A 16,567-nucleotide genomic window follows, 5' to 3' on the forward strand; every position below is an offset into this window, starting at 1 on the left:
AGGGGTACTCAGCTGAGGGGGAAGAGGCAAAGGCCTCTTCCAAGCCATCGCTGGGCAGCTCCCCGGGCAAGACTGTGTCTGGTTTGGCAAGGAGATTTTGAAGCCCAGAAATGCTTCCGGAAGGGGTAAGAAAGGCTGGGCGTGGTGGCGTATGTCTCTAGGATCAGCACTCTGGGAGGCTGATGCAAGAGGACCGCAAGCTTGATGTTAGCCCAGACAACTTAGAGAGACCTGTGCAAAGGAGGCCAAGATCCTCTCCCGCTAGTCTGATTAGAAGTGTCTGGGTCAAACACGAAACTCCAGACAGTGCCAAGAGAACAGGAGGCCCAGGCTCTGCAGGTCTGTCTCCTGGGAGCCCCAGTTAGCACCAAATGTTTGCTGATGAAAAGAGGAGATGAAAAACGGGGTGAGGAGAGAAGAGGAATCTGTGGATTCTGACCAAGATGTAGGAAGTCTGAGTGAACTTTTTGAGGTCAGACAAGTGCAGATAATGAACAAGTCCAGGGTGTGGCTGCGAGGCATAGAGGACAAAATCCCCATGGAGCATGCCAGGTACCCGGTGCAGGGTGTCTTGGTAAACACTGGAACCACTCAGCTGCCTGGAGCTTCCTGGGAAGAGGAGGAAAGTGACCAGGTGCCCCAGGCTTCCAGAAGGGGAGGAAGAAGCTGGGGGGCCGGCGGAGAGGAGGCCCTGGAATCCTGTGGTTGGAAGGCACGAGGCCAGCACCTCTGAAGACACGGTGCGCCTCCCAAGCCACTGAGGAAGTCACAGTGGGTGATTCCCGTGAGCGTCAGGAGGTGAGCGAGTTCCAGGCCCAGACGCTGCTCCTCCTCCCAGAGCATCGTGAAAACCCGGATAGCGTTGATCTTAGGATGTGCGCTGCCCCTGAGCGCGCATCATCTCTCAGTAACTGAGGAGGACTGCGATTGTTAAATGGCTTGGTTTCTCCTGCACCGGGACTGAAAGCTCAAGGGAACCGCGGCGCAGGGAAGGCGGAGAGGGCCTGGCAGGATGCGCTGGGTAGATGGGCTTCTGAACTGTGACCATTCAGGCTGCGAAAGAGTGGGGACAGGTGGGAATAGAGGGTGGCCACTTGTGTGGGAAGGAAGGGAAGAAGTACTTGGCAAATTTTTTTTAGTTATTTTTATTTAGTCATTCTGGGAGTCTCACTATGTGGTTCAGGTTGGCCTTGAATTCACTTTGTAGCCAGGGTTGGTCTCCAATATGCAAGAATCCTCCTGCCTCAGTTTTTTGGGTGCTGGGATTACAGGCGTGTGCCACCACACCCGGTCCCTGGCAAATGTTTTCTTTAGGAATTCACATTTGATCTTGTCATAGTTGCCTGTTTTAAAAACGTCCTTGAAAATTTTTGTCTGTAAAAGAGGTAATTCAGAAACTTGCATTAGTTTTATGATTTAGCATCTCAAAAATGATGTTTACACATTTAAAACCTGTTATACTAAGATGCTGAAAAATTAAAATAATTGATTAAAAGATAATTAGCAAAAATAGTTAAAAAAAATAGTACGCATCGCCCCCCCCCCCCGTAACCTGTGTGCTATGTCAACTTTTGTTCTCCTTGTAAAAGACAAATGATGCTGTGTCAACCATTGTTCCCTTTGTGAGAGACAAATGTTCCTGAAATTGGCAGACCGAGGGCTATGAACTGGCTAACCACGCACTGTGAAACGCCTCTTATCTCAAGCAAAGGGGAACAAAGACCCACCTTGTTTCTGTTTCTCATCACTATGTACTTAATGATCAATGAGCTAATCATAAATAAACTATAAAAATCAGTCAAAAAACTCTAACTCAGTTGCACAGCTTTGCAAATTCCATCTGCACTGTGTCGCTGGGCCAGCTAAAATAAAAGCGCTTCTTTTAAAAAAAGACATCTTGCCGGTTTATCATCTCAGGGATCTTGCCCCGTTTTTCATCATGGTACCTTCTTTTGGGGTGGGTTACAACACCTGTTCTTCTTCCCTAAGCTTTTGGGTTTGATTTGCTGTTTGTAAATCGACCAAAATTTAAATGTCACTTTAAGAGGGACTGTGGCTTATGTTTAGTCCTATTTACAAAATGAATTAAACCTGAAAATATGTTAGCTGCTTTTATAAATGTGATCTATTTACAATCCTTTTAAATTGCCTATCTTAAAATTTCCTTGACTTAATTTGTATGTAAGTAACAAGCTTACAAATATGGCCAATGTTAAGTTCTTCAATGTTCTAATATCTGTTTCTACAAACAAAGGTTTCAACTTAAAAATCACGAATATAAATGAGGTGTGATTGTTTTTCTGTATCCATGAGTGATGATGGGTCCTGGGTCCCCTCAGGATACTGAAATACAAGGATGTTTGAGTCCCTTATAAACCGTGGCTGGTACATAAAGCCCTGTGTGAGAACATAATTCATTCTGCAAAAGTGTTCAAAGCGCTTGCATATCAAAGCAAATTTCTCCATCAGAACTAATGGAAAGTCCGGTGATTTGTCCCACAACCCAGAACATTTGTGTAAAGGGATCATAATGCTGTCATATAGCACAAAATAAATAAGAAAGTATATCTCGGCCCTCTTTGATGCTAGCTTTCTATAGTTACTGTCAAAGCACAGTCCTGGCCTTGAAGTCTGCCATGAGGGAAATGCCGGGCCCACGATAAACTCTGTTATTGCAGCCTCTTCTGAGCTCAGTCTGATGTCAGCGGCCTCACGCTCTTTCCCTCAGCTGCCCCGTCTTCCCGCTCTTCCTTCAACAACTGGTTTGCACATCCACTGTTCGGTTGGTTCAGCCTGTTTTAACACCAGGGTTTCTCCAGCAGCCTGGTGGTGAGGCTGCCTTCTGCTTCCTTTCAGCTGGTACGAAGCATAGCGTTTGGAACTGGAAAGATCCTCCCAACCCTCTCAGAGTAAAGCTGACTGCTTCTTCTTGTCATCCTGAACGACTAATCTGTATGGGTGTTCATATCTCTGGAGTTTAGAAATATCAGTCTTAATTTAGAAGAGAGAGTCTGCAAAAAACCTTTTGTTTTGTTTTTGGGTTGTTTAGTTTTGTTTTGATGCTGAAGACTGGATCAGAGCTCTGTGCCTGCTAAGTGAGCACCTGCGCTACACTCCGGCCCCAAAATGTGCAATGAGTGATTAGAACAAAATAAAGTATTAAATTTTAATATGTAATGAGTGTCTAGAATAAACAGCAACATTTTCTATATCAACTTTGCTTACTAAACCTAAAAAAACACCACAAGAAATAAATTCCTACATGAGCCACAATGAAAATACAAAGAAAACTTTACCAGAGAAATGATCTTTAATTACGTACCTAAGGCAGCCTTCCCACACCAAACAAGAGTGTTGCTTACCCTGACAGCATGTGTGTTTTGCTTCCTTGTCTTTGTTGACAGGTCATGCTTACCACCTCTGTTGTCTTCCTGTTTTTTCAGGAAGTTCCTATTATATAATACCGTGGTGCAGTTAGCAGGAAAATGAACTCTCAATAAAATAAAATATCAAATATATACTTAGTATGTAAAATAAATGTCAATATTTTCAAAAATCAACTACTTGCTTGTGAAATAAACAGAAATAAATTTGTATGTGGACTACAATGAAGATACAAATAAAAAAACTTTACTACAAAAACAACCTCTCTAGTGATCACACCTAAGGCAGTTTCCACCTGTGCAAACAGCATGCTCCTTACATGGTGTCACTTACACTGACAGCACTGTGTTTCGTTTCCCTGACTTCCCTGGGCGGATGTACGTGACCTCCTGCTGGTCTTGTTTTCTCAGACGGTTCTTGCAGTGTTCCAGCTGTCTGTTCACCTGGCTGCTCCAGAATTTTTCAGTGGAGGTCTTGGGACAGATCTATACTGTTTTCTCTCTTGTAATTGGTCATTTATCAAGTCCAGTTCCAATTCTCTATGAAATTTCCTCCATGATACTTTTTGTGCTTGCTGTTTTCTTTGTGAAACTACTTGCGCCTAATGTGTTTAGGATCGAGTAAAACACAACGCTTGGCCAGTGCTTGTTGTACTTCCCCAAAAAGCCCCTGAGATGAAAAATGGGCAAAACCCCTGAGATGGAAAAGATGGGGCAGAATGACGTCATTTTTAGGAAGAAGCGCTTTTATTTTAGCTGGCCCAGCGACATAGTGCAGATGGAATTTGCAAAGCTGTGCAACTGAGTTAGAGTTTTGACTGATTTTTATAGTTCATTTATGATTAGCTCATTGATCATTAAGTACATAGTGATGAGAAACAGAAATAAGGTGGGCCTTTGTTCCTCTTTGCTTGAGGTAAGAGGCATTTCACAGTGGGTGGTTAGCCAATTCATAGTCCTTGGTCTGCCAATTCCAGGAACATTTGTCTCTCATAAAGGGAATAATAGTTGACACAGCATCATTTGTCGTTTACAAGGGGGACAAAAGTTGACACAGAAAACAGGTGACTAAGATGGGGGGGATGACACATTACAGAACAGCAGAACGACATGGTCAGTTAATTTATAACTATGTGGTTGGTGCTTGGTTACTAGGGTAATGAGCTCAGTACAGAATGACAGTATTGCTAATAACTATCCTTTTAAGTAACTATTTTTGCTAATTATCTTTTAATCAATTATTTTAATTTTTCAGCATCTTCGTATAACAGTGCTCTGTTTCAAGTGCTGTCATAGTTGCTACATAACTCAGCAGCAGCAGCTACCCTGCCTTTCATTTTGCTGTAGAATGCCCATTTGTTTATGTTGAACATTCACTCTCCATCTTTTTTGGCCTTGCTTTGTTTTCTTGAGATGGGGTCTTGCTATATAGACCAGGCCAGCCTTGAAGTCACCAAGTAGCAGAGGCTGACCTTAAACTCAGAGGATCCTCTTGCCTCAGCCTCCTGAGTGCTGGGGTTACAATTTGTGTACTATGAGGCCTGGCTTCATGATCAATCTTATCATCATGTAATGCTGACAGTATCAAGACTATTTCGTTTTTTTCTCCCTACAGGAAGCCAGTGTCATGTCTTTCTGAAATCTAAAAATTCTACCACATTCCTCTACTGTGAACTTGCAGCATTTTTTCAGGAGTCTCCACTTTTCTGACTTAAGTCGTTCTGCTGGTGGTTGGTGTTCTTTTAGTGTACATGACACCATGTATAGCCAGTGAATCAATTGTCAAATGGGATATTTCAGTTACTTTTTTGAAATCAGTACAATGTCTGTTTACAATGTCTTACAGTTTATTACTTCACAAATAAAGATCTGGTGGCTGAGTTCCAGAATAAATTTCTAAATTCAGGATGTAAAATGCCATCACATCTGCCAAGGCACATATTGGTATGCCAGGTTTGGGAGTGTTATTTGGTATATATTGCCTAAGGCTTCAACAGTGATGCAATGGTGCATGTTCTCAGATGGTGTATAAACTGCTTGACAGTTTCAAAAAAATGGGTGGGTTTTTTTGCTTGGTGGATCTTTTTGTCATCACAATGTAGAGAATTTTGAAGAAAACCAAATCTCTTGAGTGCCCTTATTGTTCTAAAATTCTCTACACCACGTCTGTCACTTCTCCGTAAATTCAGAGTCTGCGGAGTGGAATGGTGAAGCCTGCTGTGAAGGTTTTCGTACAGGCAGTGCTGTGTCATGGTAGGTGTATTTCTGAGTGTCACTACTGGTGCTTATAAAATGTTTTATTTCATTATTGTGTGTTTCACAACAGCTCTTGGCACATCATCCGTTACAAACAGTTTCCACCACTGAATCAGGGTTGGCATGCCATCCACTTGGTGTCACTCCTGGCAAGAGCCTAACGACATTTTCTCACCTAGTTCTAAAGTTGGATGATTCAGGTACATATGATTGTTTCATAGCACTTACTAGTCGAACATTTGTCTACATTATTGTTTCCTTCTTCATCTGACTAGGGTCTTCACCCTGGCGCATGTCACTATCACAGCCTCTTTCCTTACGTGATCCAGGTCACCGTGGATTGCTGAGTCACGGATGACTCCCTTTCACCTTCCTCCCTGTGCTATAAAAGTGGGTTTTCATGTGATGCTGTACTGAACTTGGCTAATTCTACAAGAAAATCAAAAGAAAACATTTCATAAAACAAATTATAAATACACAGGAAAGTAACGGCACATACAGTGGAAAAAGCTCACCTGTTGACACTTGGACACATGTGCATATACCTGGCTGTTCCCCTGCCAAGTGGGTGAACACAGAGATTGCCTCCTATGTCCCGGAGTGCAGTTACTGAGATGCATACACAGCTGCTGTTACATGAATGGAAATATTTTCATCAGAAAAGTGTGCTATGGTTGTCTGCCACCCAGTATAAGGAACCAAGTTAAGAAATACTTGTCCCTGTGCAGCCAGAGTGACCCTTTTCACAAATTCCATTTTTATTGGGCTCATTTTTTCTTTCTCTTCTTTTTCTTTTTGGATAGGGTCTCACTATGTAGTGCAGGTTGGCCTTGAACTCACTTATGTAGCCCAGCCTATGTAGATCCATGGCGATCCTCCTGCCTCAGCCTCCCAAGTGCATATACCACCATCCCTAGTGATGTGCTTATTTTGTAACATGTCCATAGAAACATTGCTAACAATGTGCAGGCAGATAGGTGATTTCTACTTGATTGTACCAGAATGTTCTGTTTGACTTTGGAATTGCAAAGCAATAATGCCAAAATCTAGACAGTTCAATTAGACAAAAGACAGAGGTTTCTAGTTTCAGGGAAAATAATTTGAAAGATGTTTTCTCAAGTATCTGAGAAATGAGAAAGAGAGGTGGAGATTTTGAATCAATATAAAAGAAGTCTTTTCAAAAATTGCCAGGTGTGGAGGCTCATGCCTGTAATCCCAGCACTTGGGAGGCTGAGGCAGGAGAACTGCTTTAAGTTCAAGGCCAGCCTGAGCCACATAGTGAAATTCTGTCACAAAAGACAAAAAAGAAAGAAAGAATCAAACCAGGGCACCTGAATTACCAAGGATAGAGAAAACTATGCACAGTCAGTGAACGGTATGGAAAAGCAGACTTCACAGGACCAGGAGTCCACCCTCGCAGTTCACATTCACGCCTGTGATTCCGTTTCTCTGTCCTTTTGTACCCTTGGGAATACAAACACGCCTCCTCCAACTCTGGACTGAGAATTCCTGGTGTTCCCAGACAGTTAGTGGGGGTCTCACTCTACATCCAGGTACTCTGTATCCTGAACAAAGAAGAGAGCAGGACAGAGGAAAGCAGTAAGAAAGGCAGTGATTTAGCAAAGGAAAGCACACTCTGTAGAGATAGAGTGGACTGAAAAGAAAGCTGAGGCGTGAGTTTAACCTGGAGCACTTAGGGCTTTGCTTAGATGTCCCTGAAAGCCTCCGTGGCCATGGTGGGGCTTTGCAGAGGTGGCTGCATCTCAAGTGTGAGACGCTGGGATTGACTCATGCTGCAGTGCTAGGACCAAGGGGGCCAGAGTCAAAGATGTGAGCGCTGTCTGCCCAGAGTAGCCCTCTTTATGTGCAAAAGCTTTGTTTCTACTTCTTCCTTCTATTCGCTTTACTTTTTCTTGTCTCTTTCTTGCTTCTCTCTCCTCCTTCCCTTGTTCTCCTTCTCATTTGAATATCTTCTTCCTATTTCCCAGTATCTATTGTATATTTACTTACACTCTCAGTTTCTCACAGCTGAGGAACAATGTGGTATTTAATTTATTTGGGTGCTCAATTTATTTCACTTAAAAGTAGGGTCTCAAGGTGCATCCATTTAGCTAGAAATGTCCGCAGCTTATCCTTCTTTATAAGAGAGTAGTACTCTGTTGTATTAAAAAAAAAAAGTCTTCTTTATGCATTCATCAGTTGGTGGCCATTTGGGCTGGTTCCAAGATTTAGCTGTAATAAACTGTGCCACTATAAAAATAGGTGTGCCTATATCCCTGTGATATGACACTTTTAATTCTCCCAGGAAGATACCGAGAAGAGGAATGGCTGGGTTGAATGGGACCTCTAATCTTAATTTTTTGAGGAATCGCCTCATTGATTTTTAGTGGGTGCATCTGTCTATACTCCTACCAACAGTGAGGAATGGTTCCTTTTTCCCTACAGTCCTGCTGGCATTTGTTACTGGTTGATTTCTTGATGATAGCCATTCTTTCTGGGGTGAGGTGGAATCTCAGTGTTGTTTTAATTTGTATCTCTTGGATGACCAGTAATGTTGAACATTTCTTCACATATTTATTTTGCCCCTTCTACTTCTTCATCTGAGAAGTGTGTGTTTATCTCTGATGCCCATTTTTGGATTGGGCCTTTAAATTTTGGGGGTCTGATTTTTTTGACTTCTTTAAATATTCTAATATTAGTCTTTTGTCTGAGGAACAGAGGGCAAAAATTTTCCCCACACTGTGGGCCATCTTTTCACTCTGTTGGTGGTTTCTTTTATTATACAAAATCTTTTTGATAAGATGTGATCCTAGTTATTGATTCTTTGTAATAGCTCCTATGTGGTCAGGGTTTTGCTCATAAAGTCTTGGCCTACTCCTGTCTTCAAGCTTTCTACCTAGATTTTAGCGCTTCTGTTTTAAAATTTATTTGATCCATTGTGATTTTAGTTTAATGCATGGTGATAGACATGGGTCTAGTGTTAGTCTTCAGCATGTGTAGAGAGCCAGTTTTTCCAGCACCACTTATTAAAGAGGTTTTCTTTCAATCAAAGTGTTTGGCTTCTTTGTCAAAGATGAGATGGCTGAGTGTGTTTGGATTTGTTTCTGAGCCTTCTAACGTGTTCCACTGATCCTTGGCTCTGACCCCCCCCCCCCAGCACCATCTTGTTTTTGTTACCTTATTCCTGGGCTCAGGTTAGAGGTTGAGGAAGTGTAACAGGGGCTAGGACTATCCAGGCTCACGGCAGGGTGTTTAGGAGATTGACTACCTTTGTGAGGGTCTACACCCCGGAGTGTGTTGGGAGCCTAAGGCCAGGAGGTGTGCCACCGGGTCCCCTGCCTCCCTGGGGCAGATAGCAGGCAGGGTTTCCTCTGAGGCTGCCCGGTCCACACAAACACAGCGTCTGCTGAAGAGGAGCCGGTGGCCTTTGAATCTTCTTACCCACACCTCAGTAACAGACCAGACAGATGCAACTCCTGTCCGTGAAGAAGAGGCTGCGAACTAAGCAGCCTAATGCTCCGAGGAGCTGGCCCGGGCCACTGTCTATTCTTCGGGCTCATTTCTTCCCCTAAAAATTAGTTACAGCCCCGCGAGCTGTGCATGCAGCCCCACGTCTCTACCCCCAGATCTGATGATGGTTCTTGGGGGTGCATATTCCGCCGCCCCTTGCGGTTAATCAGCTCACTTTCCGCGTCATCGCAGGGCGCGGGTCTGCGCTTCCCAGAGGGGAGACGTTAGGGGAGCAACACTGGGGTGGGGTCGGTGGGTTGGGGAGGAGGAGCCCTGCGAGCGCGGTGGGGGGGGACCGCGGCTTCGGCAATTGGCTCTGGCCTTTCCACTTCGCACTTTTCCCGGTGTGGGGCCGGTTCTGCCCCCGGTGTCGGTTAGGTTCGCGGAGACGGTGGCAGCGGGGTCCCCGCGCGCTCGGCCCGGCCCGGGAGCAAAGCGCTGCCTGGGCCGCTGCGCTCCGCGTTCTCCCCGGGCGCGATCGACCTCCGGGCGTCGGGAAAGCCCTGCGGGGGCGGCGCAGCCTCTCGGTTCCCCTTCCCGCGCGGCCACCCTGCCAGCCCTGCGCCCTCGCCAGCCTCTTCCGGCCCGGCCCCGCCCCGCCCCCGCCCCGGGCAGCGGGACGCGCGGTTCCCACCCGGCCGCAGCTGCCCGCCGCGCGGACTCTGCCGGCTCCGGACTCGCGCAGGTACGGCCCGCGCCCTGGGTGTGGGGACCCGCCTGAGGGACCCGGGTTGGGGGGTCCGGCCCGCGCTCCCCGGTGCCTGCGCGCGAGCTCCTCGCAGGGGCGTGACCGCGAATGCCGGTCCCCGCGCAGGAGAGGGGCCAGATTGGGGCTCAGCCACGACGGCGCCCCAGCCGGCCAGCCTCCCACCCCAGGCCCGTCCGGGGATCTACACCCCACCTCACTCCTGCGCAGGGCCCGGCCTCCGTCCGGGGTGCCGGAGTTGGGGCGCTGCGTAGGAAACCGCTCTGTGCCTTCGAGCAGTGGCGACTCTGGAGTTCCCCTTGCAACTAATTTGCCTTCGGTGAGACTTGGGTTTGGAGGTCAAATGCAAGGCAGCAAAGAGTTTTTCTTTCTTAAGAACCTGTACAGGCTGGAGATTTAGCTCAGTGGCATAAGTGCCTGCCTGGCATACACGAGGTCGTGAGTTTGATTCCCGGTACAAAAATTAATAATAATAACATAAAATAAATAAAATTGTACTGGTTGTAAACAATGCAACCTACAGAGATGACTTTAAATGGTGCAGGTTTTGACTGTTATTAAGATCTGCAAAAGAACACTGGCAGATGGGGGGGGCTGGCTTGAAAAAGCGACCATTAAGAAAAAAAAAAAAAAAGGAAATGGCAAACCGCGTGACTCTTGGAAAATGATTTCTGTTTCAAGTAACATTTGCTTCTGAAAAAAAATTTTTAAGAATGTCCCTATTTTACAAAAACTGCCAGAATTTCAACAGTGTATTTTGGAAATTTCCAAACTATGTTATTATTTGGTACTATTTTACTTATAAATAAACTAATGGGAAAGAAATCTAATGATAAAAATCACCCCTCAGTTTAAATGAAAGCAAGAGAGACAAGAGAGCATAAAATAGGCAGGACAAGAAAAAATATGGTACAGTACTTAAATCCCAAAAGATCAGTGATCGTATTGGATGGAAAGGACCAAAGTTTAGGATCATCAGACTAATATTGTGGGAATTGTACTTAAAATTTACAACCTAGCAGTCATGATTCTGTTTGGAAGAGATGCTTTTTGTAAGGATACTGAGAGATGTAAAGTGATCATCAATGATCAAAACAGCTATTTATATATTAATAGGCAAAATAGATGTTAAGGAAAAAATTATACATATATATAATTATATTAATATCATTGCTAGAGTAATGAGAAACATTTAACCAGGCTGAAAGTTTCACTGAAAAGAGATTGTGAATTTATAACACTTACAACATGCCATAAAAAGTACAGCCAAACTGACAGACAGGGAGATTAATCTGTACAGTGTGAGATTTTATAACATCTTTATGGGAACTAATAAAAAAGCAGAGCAAAGATCAGTGAGGTAAAGAAAAGGGTGCCAGGATTAAGAGCCCTGGCCTCTGGGAGGTTGTGGAGTGGCATGGGTTCAGCACATAACCAAGAGTTAAAGATCAAGGCGAAGTTCTCTTGCTCCTTGCCAGCAGGGACCCAGCGATGTGGCTCTCTCCTTGGGGCTGAGAACAGCCCAGCCCAGAAGGCTGAAGGTGGGTGGAGAAACAGTTGTTGGATTCCTGGAAGAAAGCAATGGCACATTTGTTGTGCAAACAGCTATACTTCCTGTGCGTTTGTTTGGACAACTCAACCAGGCCTGAGTCCTGCTTTCTGCAGGAGCCTGCAGGAAAGAGAAGGGTTGGATGGTCCAGTAAACAGCTTTGCTCTGCCTGGGGCTCCCAGCATCCTTCCTGCCTGCTGGGCGTGGGAGCCAGGCAGGATTGGGGAGCCTGAAGTTGTCTTGGGTCAAGAGCAGGCTATTCCTGGAGCTTCCCTGAGTGCCACGCTGTCCAGTCAGAGTTGTGGTTAGGGCCTCTGACGTGTCTGCGCTCCGGTGATGTGAAGCAGGGGAAAGTCTCATACTAAAGAGGAAGAGGATTTCAAGTACTGGCAGATGTGTCTGAAAGTCCATGTGCGGATGCCTGCTCATTCAACATCCTCCTCCGCAGCCCCAGATGGCTGGGTCTTTAAGTCTGTGCGTGAGGGCTGGGATGTAGCTCAGTGGCACAGCACCTGCCTGGCAAATGTGAAACTCGGAGTTTGATTACTGGTACCAAAAAAAAAAAAAAATAGTTTGTGCATGGTAGTTAAATGTCAGTGCTGCTGAATGTGTCAGGAAATTCATCTTTTACCCCCATTTATATGTGCCATTCACCTATTGTTTCCTGTGTGCATTATGCTTGGTAAAATACTTGAGAATCGGAATTACATGCTTCATATACAGTCTCATTTGAACCTCTTCTGTTTGTAGGTTGTGTCACTACAATGTCACATGCTTTGTGGATAACGTGGCTCCTGGGGGTCATGATCAGCCCTTCCAAGGAAGGACCCCTGGCCCAGGCTCCTCTGTCTTGTGACCCAGCTGGGGTCTGTGATGGCCGGTCCAGGTCTCTCAGCTCCATTCCCTCAGGCCTGCCAGCATCCGTGAAAAGGCTGGATTTGTCCAACAATAAGATCACCGCCGTGGGCCACAGTGACCTGCAGAGCTGTGTGAACCTCAAGGCCCTGGTGCTGAGGTCCAGCGGCATTCACACCATCGAGGAAGAGGCCTTCCTCTCACTGGGAAGTCTCGAGTATTTGGACTTATCCGAAAACCGCTTGTCTAATTTATCCTCCTCTTGGTTCAGGCACCTTCCCACCTTGAAGTTCTTAAACCTCCTGGGAAATTCTTACCAAACTCTTGGGGAAACCCCTCTTTTTTCTCACCTCACAAGTCTGCGGGTCTTGAGGATTGGAAATGACCACTTCACCAGGATGCAGAAAACAGACTTTGCCGGACTCTCCTTTCTCGATGAACTGCAGATCGAGGCACCCAATCTCCAGAATTACAAGGCACAAAGCTTAAAGTCAATTCAGCGCATTGGTCACCTGGTCCTTCGCATGCGGCGACACGATTCACTGCTGGAGATCTTTGCAGATGTTCTGGGTTCCGTGGAGCACCTGGAACTGGGTGACACTAACTTGAATACATTCAGCTGCTCAGAACTGCCCATTGGTGATACAAATCCACTGATTACAAAGTTCACGTTCAGAAACGTGCACATGACTGATAAAAGTTTTAGGGACGTTTTGAAATTTGCGAGTTATGCTTCTGAATTGTTAGAGTTAGAATTTGAGGACTGTACTTATAATGGCATTGGAGACTTTCAGGGCTCTGAGATACAAGAAGCATATCCAAAAAAAGGAGAAACATTAACAATCCGGAGAGTGCATATTCCAAACTTCTACTTATTTTATGACCTTAGTAGCATCTATTCACTCATGGGGAGAGTTAAACGAATCACACTGGAAAACAGCAAGGTTTTTCTGGTTCCTTGTTTACTCTCACAGCATTTGAAGTCATTGGAGTACTTGGATCTCAGTGAAAATTTGATGGTTGAGGAAAACTTGGGAAATGCAGCCTGCGAGGGTGGCTGGCCATCCTTACAAACCTTAATCTTAAGGAAAAATCATTTTGTAGAAATAGGAAAAGTTGGAGCGGTTTTGTTGACTCTGCACAACCTAACCAGGCTTGATATCAGTAGAAATGGTTTTCATTCTATGCCTGAAATTTGTCAGTGGCCAGAAAAGATGAGGTACTTGAATTTATCCAGCACACAAATAGACAAGTTAACCAACTGCATTCCCCAGACACTGGAAATTTTAGATGTCAGCTATAATAATCTCAATTCACTTTCTTTGCCTTTGCCTCAACTGAAAGAACTTTATATTTCTGGAAACAAGTTGAAGACTCTCCCTGACGGCTCCAGGTTACCCACATTGCAGGTTTTGAAGATCAGCAGGAATGTAATAAGTGCTTTCTCCCAGGAGGAGCTCGACACCTTCCCCAGCCTGAAGACCTTGGAGGCGGGTGGCAACAATTTCATCTGCTCCTGCGACTTCGTGACTTTTGCGCAGGCGCAGCCAACGCTGGACCAGGTGCTGAGCGACTGGCCCGCGCGCTACCTGTGCGACTCGCCGGCCCACGTGCGGGGCCAGCGGGTGCAGGATGCGCGGCTCTCGGTGGCCGAGTGCCACCGGGCCGCGCTGGTGTCTGTGGTGTGCTGCGCGCTCGTCCTGCTGCTGCTGCTCCTGGCGGTCCTGTGCCACCGCCTTCATGGATTGTGGTACCTGAGAATGATATGGGCCTGGCTCCATGCTAAAAGAAAACCCCGGCGGGCGCCCCGCGGTGACATCTGCTACGACGCCTTCGTGTCCTACAGCGAGCGGGACTCGTACTGGGTGGAGGAGCTGCTGGTGCAGGAGCTGGAGCACGCCGAGCCCCCCTTCCGCTTGTGTCTGCACAAGCGCGACTTCGTCCCGGGCAAGTGGATCATCGACAACATCATCGACTGCATCGAGAAGAGCCACAAGACAGTGTTTGTGCTCTCCGAGAACTTTGTCAAGAGCGAGTGGTGCAAGTACGAGCTGGACTTCTCGCACTTCCGCCTCTTCGACGAGAACAACGACGCCGCCATCCTGGTGTTGCTGGAGCCCATCGAGAAGAAGGCTATCCCGCAGCGCTTCTGCAAGCTGCGCAAGGTCATGAATACCAGGACCTACCTGGAGTGGCCCGCCGAGGAGGCCCAGCGCCAGGGGTTTTGGGACAACCTGAGAGCGGCCATCAAGGCCTAGGTTCCTGTTTTTTTTGTCTTTTTTCGTTTTTACCGGTACCGGGGATTGAAAACTCACGACTGCCTGCTTGCAAGGCAGGCGCTTATGCCACTGAGCTAAATCCCCAGCCCCAAGGCCTAGGTTCTTGCATGCGAGGCCCAAGAGCTACCACTAATGCGGACTGCATCCACTGTCGCTGAGTGCCCTGCGTACTAACACTGCAGTTTTCGTCCAGAGAAATGTTTTTATAAAACTGGGACCAGGTTTTTTAACATGGCTTTGGTTTTTCTTTCATCTATGGGATGCTCATGCTCTAACCCGTCCCTGGTGGCTGAAGAACCTGTAGCTGTTGGTTTGGTTTGCCAGGAGATGGCATAAAGGGGCTGAAGGTTTCAAATGCCCTGGAGTTCCTCGGCTTTCTGTGGACTCTTTGTCACCTCTTGCAGTTGCCCTGCAGATGCGCAGGGCAGGCTCCCTGAGGGCACTTGGCCCCCACTGGCGGCTCTTCTTAGAGGAAGAGCAGTGTGTTCTCAGCAACGCGTTTCAGTGCAGAGCACAGAGTGGGTTTTCAGTGAACTGTCTTTCTGAGAATTTGACAGATTTGTCCGACCATGGTTATTTGAAAGACAGCGTGTACCACAAGAGACAGCAAACTTTGTCTAAACATCTGAACAAAATCATTGAGATAAATAAAAGCTTTATTTGGGAAGAATTTGAAAGTAACCTCCTCCGTCCTGACTGGGGATGGAGGAGGCTTCAGCCGCCAGCTGATTTCTACTTAGTGTCTGGTTTCTCCTGCTGTCTTCCCTCACTCACATCTCATTACTTTTTCTTCTGTGAGAAGTCTAGTTTCTAATATTTTAAAAACCTTTCCCCTTTTCCCCCCTGAAAATTAAAAAAAAGTATATGAGAGCTAAATAGATTTTTAAAATAATTATATTCCTAGAGACTCTTTAATCATGACTCAAAAATAGTTTGGTAGACAAATTTGACCACAGATTATCATATGTTAACTTTATAATCCAGATTTAATAGTACAGTGAATTCCATGGTAGCCTTGTTTGTGAAGAGCCCTTCCTTGGCTCTGCAGCTCTCTCCTCTTCCTTGTGAAAAGGAATCAAAGTCCTCTAACCTGAGCTCCGTTCTCAGCCAGAATTAAGTTTATGTGGTTACTTGGGCTCTGGGGTTAGAAAGACCTGAGTGAGTAGGTAGATGTGCTATCTTGGCTTGCTCTGACCTCCAAGCATTTCCTGTCATTCAAATAAGAATGGTGCCATCTACACGCTGAGGTCCTAAGGGTATGCAATGTGGTGGCCCACAAGCCCTGGCCCACACTCCCTGGCCACCAGGGCGAGGACACCAAACCTGTAAGCGTGGGAACCACAGATACATGTGCAGTGGGGGAAAGACATCAATAGTAGTAGGTGTCAGTAGATGGTCTTGCTTTCCAGGAAGTGATAAATTTCTTTTTATATTATGGTTTGTAAATAGGTATTTTTCTGTTATGGATGTAGCAGGGATGTAAGAGACCCAGGTATTTACAGGAAAATATCCTAAAGAAATAAGTTCATTAAGTGGATAACAGGCTTTAGTCATAGAGCGCTGGTGTTTCTCTCCCATGCACACTCCCGGGAGGATGTGGTGGAGAAGCCACCCAAATCCAGACAAGTCCAGAAGAAGGGAACTTGAGATGCCACAGAAGCCCAAGACAATAGTGATCTTCCTGCTCTATATTCCTGTTTGCTACGTTAGCACATTATCTGTCATGACCCAAATAGACTTAACCTCAACTTGAACTGTAAATTTAACTGAGAATTTAAACAGCTACAGCAATAGCTTCATAGGTCATAAATTTGAAATTACCTTTAGGATATTCTGTTATTTTTTTATTGCAAACTTTTCATTATGGAAAACATTATGGAAACATTCTTCTGGAAAACAGAAGAATATGTAAAAGAAAATAAGGATCAACTCCTAGCCTATTGCCTGGAGTAGCTGGGGTTAACTCTGTAGTGTGTAACTTGCCAGTAGGTTTGCAGTGCACTGGAACATACTACTTTACAAACTTAGG

The 16,567-nt window shown here is 45.7% G+C and overlaps 1 protein-coding gene across 2 annotated transcripts; it reads left to right on the forward strand.

Moving 5' to 3' along the window:
* The first annotated feature begins 9,701 nt into the window (after window positions 1–9,701).
* On the forward strand, window positions 9,702–15,433 carry Tlr2 (toll like receptor 2). 2 transcript variants are annotated; one of them, XM_003476952.4, is made up of 2 exons: window positions 9,702–9,834; window positions 12,155–15,433. In XM_003476952.4, the coding sequence occupies exon 2, from the start codon at window positions 12,169–12,171 to the stop codon at window positions 14,515–14,517; it is 2,349 nt and encodes a 782-aa protein (XP_003477000.1). In that variant the 5' UTR covers window positions 9,702–9,834; window positions 12,155–12,168; the 3' UTR covers window positions 14,518–15,433. The 2 variants fall into 2 exon arrangements, with proteins under 2 accessions (XP_003477000.1, XP_012996237.1); XM_013140783.3 differs by lacking the exon at window positions 9,702–9,834 and adding an exon at window positions 10,036–10,174.
* The last annotated feature ends 1,134 nt before the right edge of the window (window positions 15,434–16,567 follow it).

Source organism: Cavia porcellus, unplaced genomic scaffold (assembly GCF_034190915.1).
Source record: "Cavia porcellus strain 051 isolate PalLab524CR breed Dunkin Hartley unplaced genomic scaffold, mCavPor4.1 scaffold_14, whole genome shotgun sequence".
Taxonomy (NCBI): domain Eukaryota; kingdom Metazoa; phylum Chordata; class Mammalia; order Rodentia; family Caviidae; genus Cavia; species Cavia porcellus.